The sequence below is a fragment of the Labrus bergylta genome, chromosome 10 (genome assembly GCF_963930695.1).
Source record: "Labrus bergylta chromosome 10, fLabBer1.1, whole genome shotgun sequence".
Classification (NCBI taxonomy): domain Eukaryota; kingdom Metazoa; phylum Chordata; class Actinopteri; order Labriformes; family Labridae; genus Labrus; species Labrus bergylta.
This window is the reverse complement of record NC_089204.1, coordinates 25189865-25203564: the sequence shown is the minus strand read 5'-3', so window position 1 is coordinate 25203564 and position 13700 is coordinate 25189865. Positions and strand designations below refer to the sequence as shown.

The 13700-nt window shown below is 39.7% G+C and overlaps 1 protein-coding gene across 1 annotated transcript; it reads left to right on the top strand.

Moving 5' to 3' along the window:
- The first annotated feature begins 1132 nt into the window (after window positions 1-1132).
- vstm4a (V-set and transmembrane domain containing 4a) lies at window positions 1133-12918 on the top strand. Its single transcript, XM_065959864.1, has 8 exons — window positions 1133-1374; window positions 3676-4155; window positions 8820-8873; window positions 8975-9082; window positions 9198-9231; window positions 9591-9739; window positions 11467-11522; window positions 12320-12918. Exons 1-8 carry the CDS (start codon window positions 1326-1328, stop codon window positions 12470-12472), a joined length of 1083 nt encoding a protein of 360 aa, XP_065815936.1. The 5' UTR covers window positions 1133-1325; the 3' UTR covers window positions 12473-12918.
- Window positions 12919-13700: the final 782 nt, after the last annotated feature.

The following is a 13700-nucleotide window of genomic DNA, read 5'->3' as shown; positions in this document are numbered from 1 at the left end:
CCAAATGGTTAAGAATTTGCTTACTATACCTGAGAGATCCAATGATAGATATAAAACAGTGTGAAAATTATCGTTTCTTCAATCTTCCTTGATTCACCAACTCAGATTAAATGTACACGGCTGGGGTGAGAATGCCTGCATATACACTCCAGTTTAATGAATTTTGAAGCATTCATTAAGTTTTGCTGATCCCCTGAGAAGCAGTAACCTGCTTTGACCACTGTAGGGCAGAGGAGAGCGATTCCTCCACTCAAGCTCAGCCTTAACCTTAAGATTTATGTAAAGGAGAACCTGAGGGAATTCCCCAGATAAAACACTGAGATAAGAGACTTAACAAATCTCCACAATCATCTGAATTATAATTTTAGCACTTAAACATATGGCTATTATTAGAATAAAGCTTGTACTTCAGCACAACAAACTCTGATACAATTACTATCTTAAAAGTCAAAGTAGGAAAAAACAGATAATCAACCCAGCTGGTACACTTTCCTCTGACTCTATACTTTTTGAGAGAATCCATCCTACATGCGACCTGAAGGGTTAAACCTGTTGTGCGATTCCGTTTGGCTTTGGCATAGCTCGGAGCGCCAGCAGAAGCCCTGCCTCAGCAGTTTAGCTTGCCCAATAAAGCAGCAGGCTTCATACCACTGGGACAGTCTGACAACCACAGCCAGAGACAAGCCCATGCCACTCTGTCCAGCAGCCAGACAGGGAGAGGTCCCTGCACACACACACGCAACATAAATGCATGAACATATGCATGCAGACACACAGACACAGAGCTTATAGACAAAAAAAAACATCAGCAGTAGTGCTGTAGGATTTAGTTAGAGATGCAAGCTGGGGCCTACATTTGGAGAAAAATCTTGTTGATGGAAATGCACGCTCAGCATATATGCTGCTCAAAATGATCCACAGTGCGACAGGCGCATACACACACAAAACCACGAGACTTGACCCTCGCTTTTAGAGTTTTGGGGCTTTGGGCCACAGTCCAAGACTCCTCATAGGAACACAGGAAATGACATTTCCTACGTTTTGCAGGACACAGAGAGAAGGGGAGAGAGAGGGAGAGAGAGAGAGAGAGAGAGAGAGAGAGAGAGAGAGAGAGAGAGAGAGCTGGGAGAGTGAGTGGGAGTTTCTAAGTGGGAACAGAGCATTTACTGTTTCATATTACACAGAAAAAAGGAGAAAGAGGAGAGGAGTTAATGGTGGGTAAGGGCTCTGATGGGTTTAGGAGTCAGGCGCTGTTTTCAATGTAGCTGCTTGTGTAAGTGTTGTGCAGTTGTCTGGGTTTATGGATTCGCTGCTGACTGTGGAAAATGTACTTCTCTATAGTGGTCCTTGTCCTGACTAAGGCTCTGGTCACAGGTAAGTTTACCTTATTAAATATAAAACAATAAGTAGGCGAGGAAGCAGATAGAAAGAAAGAGAATGCATCTTAGGTACTTCATTTATAAATCTACAAACACCACTCTGAACGCTAAAAGTTTGAGTTTTTTTCTATAACTTAAGCATGAAAAGAACATCAAATGTACAAAAAGTTTTTTTTTTAACAACCACCAAAAGTTGCAAGTGGATGTGTTAAAAGTGCGATAGTGACGATACTGACAAATTGCTTAAAATAAACCAGTTGCAGACTTTAAAAAAAAGTTCTTGTGATCAGAGAAAGCCTCAAATAATTTGCATTCTCGAAACTTCCATAAACTCGTTTCCTGCCCTGTAACTTTATGGTTATGTTACATTTTGACTTCGGTTTCAGTCTCTGTTTGTGCTTTTTGATGTCACATTGAATAGTGTTAGACAGACCAAGAGGGAGATTCCCCAACAAACACAACAACAACAAAAAAAAAAGAAAAGAAAAATCAAGCCCAGATGGTCCCTGTTATCGCTGTTGTCGTGTTTGTCTCTGCCTGTTTGGGGGTTTACCGTACTGAAGAGGAATGTTTCCCACCTGTAGATTCTCTTTCTCTTACTGATTACTCACATGTTGTGTCCAGACTTCATGTCTCTTCTGGACCGACTTGACCCAGCTGGCAGAAGAATCAAACACAGGCTAGTAAAAATAAAAAACAAGAAAAAAAAACCCAGGGCAAGCAGAGTGTGTTTTCTCATTCCAAGTCCTCTAACACTGTCAAACAATTATAGCCTAAATTCCCATCAAGTGATGGAATGACATGTCTAAGCAGAAACAGTGATAGTGTGAGCACGAACACCATAAATCCAAGCAGCCACTGTGGGTGTGCATATAAACTTACTTTGACTAAATGCAGCAATTATGTCTAATTGGCAGGAAATCAAACATCTTGAAAAAGTGAACTCAGAATTTTTTCCATGTGAGGCACATTACCAACTCTACTTAATTACTCATTTACTAAGCAGGGAGGGGTCACACAAGCTACAAGACCATCGTGCTATGTGATTGTCCCTATGTCTGGAAATGTCTAACTTTGTGGTTAGGTTTGATCTAATACAGTCATAAAGCAGGACATGCATAAAACCTGCAAAAAAAAGTACATCATTTCTCATATTCACATGGTGGCCTTTTCCCCTCTTGATGCCAGGGACAAAAAAAAAACTGTTAGTTTTTTCTGCTGCTGGGTCAGAGGTCAAAAGTCTTGTAAACTGAGGGAACATACAAATATGCAATAATTAAGAGCATGACCATTAATTAGCAACAGAAAAGACCTTTAGATGTGAGATATGGAGTGACATCATCGGGCCATAATTTATAAGCGGCGCAATTTTTTTATTGTTACTACGTTCGACTTTTCAAGTTCATTTTCAGTTAAGTTTAAATTGGTTTTAAAGCTGGTTTGTACGTACAATTCAGTCTTTTTAATGCATACATTTATTTCCGATTTTATTAGTTTAACGGTTATGATTGGGTTTTTTCGTGATACTTGTCAGGGGTGACAACCAAAAGGGACAAAAAATGTCTTGAGTTGTAAAAACACCATTACACAGTTTATTCAAATTCAACTTTAGTGTAGAGTGTGAAACTGGAAGATATATTAAATACCCACCTCAGATATAAGCCCATGTATGAAATGAATAGACAAAGACCTTAACCAGACTTTTTCTCTGTAACTTTATTGTATTTAGTTTTCTACACACATTTTACAGTTTCAGTTGTCTTTTTTGCCAAGTCTTGTTATTATTTTCATTTAAATTAACAAAAATCTATTTTTTTCATTATTTCCGTTAACCCTACTTTGCTGTTAGCTAGGCATTCGTTGAATTAGCGTTCAACAAATTCCTAGCTAACGTATAAACTCCTAGCTAACATGACGTTGGCCAGAGATTACCCCTCACCTTTTGTAGCATATAACTTGTGGTAATGTTAGCTTTCACCACTTACTAGCTCATGCTGATATTAGCTAGTAGGTGTGCGAATGCTAATATTTGCTGTTGTTATATATTATATATTGTTGACTTATAACCTGAAACACGGCAGTGGGACACTATAACATTATTTGAGATTCCCTGAGCATGATGTCAGAGGGAAAATGGCCGCTGTTTAAATGTGGTCAATTCAAGAAGCACAAATATTTAAAAAAAGAGAGAACACATATTCTTTAGACAGAAAAGTGTTTACAACACATTCAATGTATGCTAAAACAATTTCAGTTGTACTTACCCCCTGTACTGTTTCTGTCCTTCGGTCCACAGAGGTCTGTCATGCCCTGAATGTGACCGTGACCCCTGGACCTGTTGTCATGGCAACAGAGAAAGACAACATCACCCTCTCCTGCCTGGTGTCTCAGAGGAAGAGGAGCAGCAGTGTCCTCATCCTCCGCTGGTTCTTCTCCCCTCTTGCTGCTCCCACTCTCTCACCACCACCTCCTCCTCCTCCGTCTCCGTCTCCGTCCCCGTCTCCGTCCCCCTCACCTCCTTCGCCCGAGCCATCTCAGGTACTGCTTGTGAAGTTGGGCATAAAGAAAATGAAGATCTATGGGAACTACACCCGTCGTTTCACCCAGCCAAAGTTTCGTCTGTCTGAGGAAGTGGAGGGAGAGGTGTACCGGTTGCGGATTCTGAATCTGAGCGGGCCGGATCAGGGTTTCTACACCTGTAGAGTTCAAGAGATTCACAAACACAGAAACACGTGGCGAGCATCATCCAATGGTACCAGCACCACACAGCTGACAGGTAACTAATTAGGACTTTAACACACTCTAATCATTCTGTGGAAAAACACAGGGTCCATTATAACTGATGCAAGGATGAACGTTAGGGATGCACCATACAGTCAGCCCACGGTTCAATACGTACCTCGTTTTTTTGGTCACGGTTCACGGTTCGGTTCTGATGGCCCGGGCCGTTAAAGTGTTTCCAGTGTTACGTGTTTTAGGCAAATTTTACAGAATAGCAAGGGATAAAAAAAGACTGCAACTTTTTTCATTTTAAAACTATTTATTTTACTTTGAAGCAAAAACAAATTCATACACATTCCTGGTGTATGGTGTATTGTAAAAATTACATGTCAAATAAAATAACACTTCCAAAGGACAAGTGCTTAACCCTGGCAGCCCATATACAAACTAGGGAAATATTAATTCAAAAGTAAAATAAATAATAAACAAAAATTCACTACTTTCAATAAATAAACCTGTACTTCAGTAAACATAAATTAGCTTTTTTTTTTTTGGGGGGGGGGGACTTTCTGTGCCTTTAATGAAGAGATAGGACAGTGGATACAGTTGGAAATCAGGGAGAGAGAGTGGGGAACGACATGCGGGAAGGAGGCCACAGGTGGGATGTGAACCCGGGCCGCCCGCTTGAGACGACAGCCTCCATACACGGGGCGTGCACACTAACCACTGCGCCACGTAAATTGACCATTTCAATTAACAAACCTGTACTTCAGTAAACATAAATTGACCATTTCAATTAACAAACCTGTACTCCACATGAATGCAGTCTGCCAACTTGTGGTGACTTCCTCCTCAATGATCTGGGCAATGGGCCTTGTCTGTTCCTCTGTTCTGAAGAGCTCCCCAAAAAGCTCTGACATTGCAGTCTTCTTCTTGGGAGGGGGAGAGGATGTATTTTCTTCCCTTAGGTATGGCACAGGACTCTTTGCTTGACCCTGTGTTACAAACAGAATGGCCCTTTAATATAATTACACAACTACAGTGTATAACATATTACAATTGTTAAAATATCAGTGACAAGAATACATCTAATTATATGTAAAAACAATCAAACCACAATATATGTATAATAATATATATAATAAACTCCCTCTCATGGTTTCCTTCTCTATCCACTGTCCTATCAAGTGAAAAAAAAAAAAAAGCATTTCAATGGCAAATAAAAACTATCCTACAAAACCAATCCTGAAACACACACATGGTCTACTCGATGTAAAGAGGCTAATGACGCAGGGATGGTCAGATATGACTTTGTGATGAAAATGAGTTTTTAAGTAGCAGGCACTTCGTTGACACGTTGCAAAATCAGCCCTCCGTTCCAGTTCACTTTCCTCATGCATCATTTCAACTCTCAAAGCAGTTGTTGGCCTCGACAGCGACTTGCACTTCGGCTGGACAAATGCCATCAGCTTGCAGAAGCCTTACCCTTCCACTAAACTTAATGGGAGCACATCTCCAGACACCATTTTCATTATTAGCAGGCTAATATTCCCCCCTCTGGTATCATCACAACGACGTGGGCTATTGTCGTGGTAATGGCTGACGTGGTGCATGTAACGCTAACCGAGTTGAACTATTGTAGTCTACAACAAAACGTGCTAAAGAACACGAGTTACAGCGGAAGTCTACTCCAAAAAGGGTGTCAATGAGTACTCGCGTACTTGAGGAACTGTACAGTATCCATCCCTAGTCTAGGGTCTATGAACATTCATTTTAAGATGCTGTAAATCTATATATCAGGAGGTTGGGTTTACCCCATATCAATGCTGTGTGTGTTTCCTTGAGTTAACCCCTTCAGCATTTTCACATTTGCATCCAGCTCATCAATATCTGCAGTCGGGAGTCAGATGACTTAAACTTTTGTAAGTCTTTGGTTGGTTGATCAAATGCAAGAAACATTGACTTTGCCTCTAATAGGTTAAGTCAATCAAAGAAAAATAAATATCTCTGGAAAAACAGTCAAACTGCAGTATAGAGTGGGGAATCATCTCTTGACAAGATATACACATTTTACTACTTCTTTGAAAACACTTTAGAGTGTAAGAGAGAAATAAACACAGAGGGGACTTCTGGTGTTATTACCCTGAAATGTTTTCCATGGAATATTCTTTCCCAGGAATTCCCTTACAGCCACACACATTAGTGAGACATGCTGTCCGTGTTATCTGGCTATGGAAATTACTGAAAAAGAGGAGTTGCAGCAGTTATTATTTAAGGACAAAGGGCAAATAAAATCGTGTGGCGTGTATTTCCTGGCTCTTGCCAGGACTATTTGCTGAACGTTGTGCCTATATGTGTTTGAGTCTGACCCCAATCCTCTGGCATTTCCATCTCAAAACAATGAGCTCACACAGCCAAACCACACTCAACAATATCACCCTGTGTGTGTGAGGAGTGTTGCTGAGCTGGCTACGTTCAAAGACGCTGAAACACATGACATCAGCAATCTGGATCTACTTTTATGTGAGCCTCAGGAGAAATTCACTGCACAAGTCACATGCATTGGAAAATATTTAGCCCCCATATACAGTATGATTTGAACATGATAGATTAAAATCTCATGTAGATCACACACCATAATCTTTATATAGTTTATCCTTTATATGCTGTTATTGGATTGATGGCCATCAGTTGTGGGAACCACTGCTCTATAGAGCTGTAGACATGACTAGACCTGATTGAATTGCACGATGTGCCTTTAAAGTCCTTATTTAAGTAAGCAAAGAGTTTTTGAATCAGACACAGCCATCGAACAACGCCCTGACCTATATTCAGGGCAATGTCCCTCTGAGGAAGCCACACAACCTCAGGCATCTCCGACATGCGTTGACCACAAGACCAGAAACTGACATTATGATGGTAAACAAAAGAGAGAACTCAGCTGTAACTGTAATCCAGGGAACTCCTCAGTCTGCAGATTTGGTTCTGCAGCTCTAAGAGCAGAGGCTACACCCCACTGAGATAATTGTACTACTTTTACTCTAAAGATTTTGCACGGATGTGAGATCATTTGTCCCTTCCTCCTCACATCTCTAAATCCTAACTTCAGCTCTTCAGGTTGAGGGTTTTTGTTTCTGCTTTTTAAAACTGATCAAATGTGCAGACCATCTGCGCACTTGTATGTTTTTTTTATTAGGCACCTCTCAGCAGCTTCAGGTTTCTGACTCGGCCTGTTTCAGCCGAGGGTTCATCTTTCCGTGTCGTGTCATCACAGCTGGGCTGCAGATGCATTTTAACCGTCACCTGATGGTTTTTAGCTTTCGGGAAAAAATCTGTGCGGTATATTTTTTTCTGGCTCAGTTAGGAACGCAACACCTTGTGTAGATAAATCTGTAGTGAGCGTGTGTGCTATAACATCCAACCTGTTTACACACGCCTGCATGCAGTGATCAGCAGAGAGGTTTGGTGGTTAACCACAGTGTAAAGGTCAGATATGTGGTTAACTTGCATTTACTGTTAACTGCTCACACTGTCAAGAGCTGCATGTTAAATGCAGCCTATGATCAGATGAGTTAAAAGTCATTTCTGTACTTTATACTTTTGTATGTTCTTCTTTGTCTGTGTCAGTCTGTATTTTATCATTTTGTGAAAAAGAATGGATGAACAAAATGAAAGGAGGAATGCCATATAATTTAATGCAGTCCCATATTTGTCAATCAAAATTAGCATCTTTATGACGATCTCAGCAAAAAAAGCTAAACTAAATAACCCGGGGGTCTTTTCTTACATTTCCCTGTTTTAGAGTCTTGAGCTGTTTTCTATGTTGTCTGTTTGACTGGATACATACTGAAAGAAATCAAACTCAAAACAGGCAGCAGTATCTCTTAAAAACACCTAACTAGTGTTGTGTTGTTGTTTTATAATGTTGTGTTCTCCTGTTTTACTGTCTATTGAACTATTCACTGAATTATCTGATATATTTTTGATGCTGCTTTTTGTGTCTGGTCATAATGCTGCTGCCTTTGTGTTTGTCCCTGACATTAATTATCATGTTATTCAGACTGAACGGCCAGAGACCACGTCTGACTGTTTTGCAGGCAGTTCAGTCAGTGGTCTGGAAACAGGCTGGAAGTCAATTAGAGCGAACATCTTATCATTTCTTATTAATATGTTTATCAACCTGTGTTTAAAAGACATATTAAAAACTCATTACGTGGAGCGGAGACTAAGTAATTTATGTACATAGCCTCTGTTCACTCTCCTCAACCTCTTGTTAAATAACCCTGACCTCGACACAACCCGTCATTCATTGGCACGCACTGACAACAACTTCCTTATGCGTTGTCTTTTCACACCAAGAAGTGCACAAAGGAAAAGGCAGCATTAAACAATCGTGAAGCAGCCAACAGAGGGAAGTAATGGGGAAGCCCCGAACACTGTCCAAGAACAGCAATACAGCCGGCCCTGTGTGTATATATATATGTGTGTGTGTGTGTGTGTGTGTGTGTGTTGTTCGTGGTGGGCTGATGCTGCAGAAGTAACTCCCTTCAAGACAGCAGTTTTGATATTTCTGGAAACCGCTGAGGCTGTCGGCTGTCGACTGTATTGGGTCGGTGCCCTCAGACAAAAGCTATTTACAAAGATACTAAGTCTGGGCGCAGTGTTTCCACCCTCTATGTACCGTTCGTGCTGACTTTCTTCTTCCTGTTATTTGTCCAGTGCATCTAACTCATGAGGATCCTACCAGTGAAGGACTCTGGCGTTTATTTGCAGGTACTTTTTTTTTTTTTTCATCTGTTGCCCCACTTGTGTTTTATATAGCAAGTATTTTTTAATGTTCTGATCACCTTTTCTCGTTTTTGTTTCTCTGACAGACGTCTATTTGTGTGCTGTGCTGATATGCTCGCTGGGCCTTCTTTCCATCTTCCTGTTCACTCTGGTTCTTACATGCCAATACTTTTACAGACAACACAGGCTCAAGGGTAAAAAACAAACACATTTTTCTTCAACACATTCATAACATCCATAACTATAACAGATAACTGGAGGACTTTTTGTTAAGTCAACATGTTTGTTGTTTTGCTACTGTCTCCACAGCAAGCTATCTTCTGGTCAGGTGTCCAGAGAGCAGGTAAAAACATATTCATTTTAAACTTGAGCTGACATAATTAACTGACACGTTTTGAAGTCAACTAAAAGAAAAAAAAAATGTTTTAAATTATGAAAATTGTTTAAAGTCATTGCTATGTTTTGCTGTTCAAATGAAGACAATGTTTTCTCTCTTGAGGAGTCACTGTTAGTTTTATATTTCTGCTTTGGATCACTGGTGCTAAGAATTTAATGAAGTCAATATGGGCTCTGAGAACTTGGGAGGGGCCTTCATTATTGCTTGGAAACATTCTTGCCCTAAATTATTAGAAGAAATAATTGTTGCAGTTACCTTTAATTTAAATTAATTAAAACTATAAAATTCCTCCTTTGTCCATGCAGCTCGGGAGAGACTGTAACCAGCTCCAGCAGCTGCTCCAGCTCCTCCCCAAGAGCCCAGAGGAAAGATACAAGACAGAAAACTGACAGAAGAATTACAGTAACACCACCTAAACTACCCGAGGAGCCACCGCCACACATACCAGCCAAAGGTAGGCCAGGATGTAATCTCTCAGAGAGGTAAAACTCAAAGGCCCATTATGGACAGTGGTTTAAGACCTTGACTTGGTTTTTGGACCTAATATGCACACAAAACATTTACAGCAACAATCACAATCAAAGCAATATCAAACTGCAAAAGCAACTGTGGATTTTGAAAATCATTTAGCTGTGAGCAAAAACGACAAAAGCATTGAGAAAGTTTAAAAACACTATTTGTAGCAGATTTATGGACAATGGAAAGTCCTCGTGTCGTGATTGCTCTTTTATTTAGTTTCGTAATATACCTGAGGAGTATTATCATTATAATAAAAAACGACAAGACCAGGCAGTTTTCAACATATCCTGTTGCTACGACAACCAAGGTAACATTCGACTGAAAATCACCAGTTAACACGGTCACAGATTTGACCGAAACAGCGAGACTAAGTAGAGTAGGTGAAAAAAAGTATCTTACCTCCAGTTTATGGCGTTAGTTACACGATTATACAGTACAGCTGGACTGCCCTCTTCTTCCTCCTCCCAATTGTACAGTCCATCTGGGACAAAGGTGGCCATTGTCTCTTTAAAATAAACCATAATCAGCCGAATTCGCTTTAACACTCTTCAGCACATTAGTTTATCACACCTGACTGAATCGATTGGAAATACGTAGTAGATTCCAGAAACCGGGAATGACTTATGTAAAAAAAAAAAGGTATATGTTGTCCCACCTGATATGTATCCACCAATCAAATCGCAGAACTAAAGGTCAGAGGTTAATGGGAAAAGGCCACGTAATTGATAAATATCTTAATTAATTTTTGTAGTAAAAAATGCTTCTTTACAAGTTTTCAAAACAGCAGGTTTAATGCTTAATATTTACATCTGTTACATTATAAAATGCATTATCATGTTTGTTTCAGCATATCATGTTTGTGGTTTGTACATGTTAAATTGTGTTAATTTATTTTATTTATTTATTCATACTTAGACTAATGTTATACTTTTGTACATGAGAGCTCAGTCTATCTTAGTCAAATACCTTGTATGTGTGAGCATACCTGCTCAATATAGCTGATTCTGGTAAACTTTAAAATCATAAATCTCATTCACCACCAAAAACTCTGAGTCTTAAGAGTTTGGGCATCTGTAGTGACAACATTTCAGTGTTTCTATGGAGGGAAATTCTAAATATGTTTTTTTTTTTTAAGTATATTAGGTGGGAAACAGTGTAAACACGTCTTAAATGCCTTATATTTTGATCAAAGGGGGGCCTCAGAATTCAGTTTTTATTTACCAGACCTTATCTTTAAAGCTGGAGTTTAAATTGCAAAGACACACTCGATGCATGAGAGTCATAAGGTGCTCATGTCATCAGAAAGGATTTGCATTGTAAAGAAAATAACAGTATTCAAGTTATCACACAAGAAGAAAAGCATAACTCAATTCCCATCACAAAAGAAAACAGAAACTAATAGAGAGATATGCAGTCCCAGCATTAGAATTTTGACTGTGACACTGATATGAGGGTATTTTTTTAGCATTCATGATATAATTGACGAAATCGAGCATTTATCTCCGGTTTACGCTGCTGAACACCTAAACTGCACCTTGACTGTGTTCAGAAAAAGAGAGCAAGTGAAGGGGGATTTTGTGTCCAACCACATTTTCATAATTATGACTTTATTCCTCCTGGCGTTTGTTTCCTGTCATTTAATGTTGTGTCTGTTTTTTTTAGTGCCTGTTGCTGCAAAGAGACCTCAGAAGCCCAGAAGGTTAAAGAAGAGCTCTACTGTAAGTCGGCTTGTTCTCACTCATCACACAGACACGACATGTATACTGTACGGTCATTTGTTCCATTAAATCATACAGTAAACTTATTCACTTATTAGATTTGTAAAAGTGTATTTATTTAAGGAAAAAGGATGAGGAGTTTTTCGATTTCAGAGTTGTTATTGAGATTCATACAAGAGGGAATTTGTTTCACGACTGCGTGATTGTCTACAGGAGTTTATTGCCGACTCTTCATTCAGTTATGAGCTTGATAATTCTATTTAGTTTTATTGCTTCTCAAACACAATTATTTATTTAGAGTGCTTCATTGGTTTTATATCTACAATAAAAATGTCAAACAAGTACATACAGGAGAAAACTACTCAAACTAATGATCATCAGTATTTCCACCAATCCAGTTCTTGTGATTTTGTAGTGACTGCCCGCTGCAGAGACGTGAGCTTTTTCTTATTTGCACAAACACACTGATTGGATTAGTGAAAGTAGGAGGATCTGAAGATGCTGGATAGGACTGCTATTGTACAAAATGTTTTTCGAGTAAACCAAGTGTTCCAAGAGGTCCTTCAAACCCTGTAAACACATACTTTCTGCAGCTAAATGCACCAAGAGGATGTTTACCATGGAGAGTGGAAGACTACTACTGTTTGCAGAAAAAGTTTCAATGCAGACAAGATGTTTACCCTCCTCCTCTCTGTCCCTGTGCACAATATGCACAGTATACATTCGGTCTTTGGCTTAATCTTTGGGCTACATTCCTTTCATTTTCTCACACTCTCTCCCCCCCTCTCCTCTCCCAGCCTCGAGTAATACAGGATGATAGTCTGACATATGCAGAACTGGAGCTGGTCAGAGCGCGTCCACAGCCCCCTGCCTCCTCCACTCCTGACCCCTCATCCTCCAGCCCAGACACGGTGTACGCTCAGATCCTCTTCCAGGAGAGACAGCTGTGAACTCAGCAGCTCTGGACACATGGATGTCAGGGTTCCTCCAAGTTAAAGACATAGATTCAGCTCTCCAAAGCAGACTGGGTGGCATTCAGAGGAGAATATATTTATGAACTATCAGTATGGTATTTAGCATTTGTTTTTTTGGCTGTAAGTATAATACAACTGTCGGTGAATGAGGGTTTTGTGATTCCTCGGCGCAGTTCCATTCCAGCACAGCAGTTCTTTCGGGTCTTGTAATTCTGTTGTCTTGTTTGTTGGCATCGCTGGCCTGTGAGCCAGATGTTTATAAGAATGCTCTTTATGTTCTGCATAAACTCAGGAGACTGTGTGGAAAGAAACGGGGATCCAGGCTCTCTTACTGCAGTGTCGTAAGGCATTGCACCACGTTTCAACTACATTTTTAATTACTGCACTAATACAACAATTAATAAATATACACCTGGATCTGACATGAAAGAGTACGGTCTTTGATTTGTATGAATACCGGTTTGAATTATCTGGATTTAACTTCACCTAACATAACATAAAAATCATCCCTGCACACTAAGAAGCAACCTCACCACTGAAATAAGACAGAGTGAGAATTTGGATATGAGTGAGTGCCAAACATGTTGAAAACAAAGTTAGACATTTTGGGAAATGCACTTTTTTGATGTCGAGCCCAGGAAAAAGTGAGAGGATCACTGCCGCAATAATTTTCATCATATATACATCTATAAACATGAAATCACTTCGCTTAGAAAAAAGTCTGGATGAGGGGGGAGACTACAAGCCTGGTTTTACCCAGAGTACAAAATCTGCAACTCTTATGTTTTTTTAGTTTACATGGTTTGACAGAATGTTTTTCAACACTATTTCTTCACTTATTTGAGTCTGATTGTCAACACAAAGTTGTGAGGAAACCAGTAGAAACCCTAACCATGAAAAAGTCCAGTGCAGAACACCAGGGGAAAGCTGCTGTAGGCTATTTACAGCAAAAGTTTTACAGCTAAGGGTTTGTTATCAGGCTAGTCGGGTCCTTATTTGTGGACTTCAATGCTAAGCTAAGCTATCCTAACTGGCTCGAGCAGCTTCATACTTTCTGCAGAGGTTCAAGAGTTGCCCTGGATAACGATTGTTTTACTTTCAGTTTAAAAGCTGGAGACTGATATTAGCCAAATATAATCTAGTAATCTTAATTTCAGAAGATTTATATTTTATTTCTAAAGCTCTGAAGAAATGTCAGGTTGGT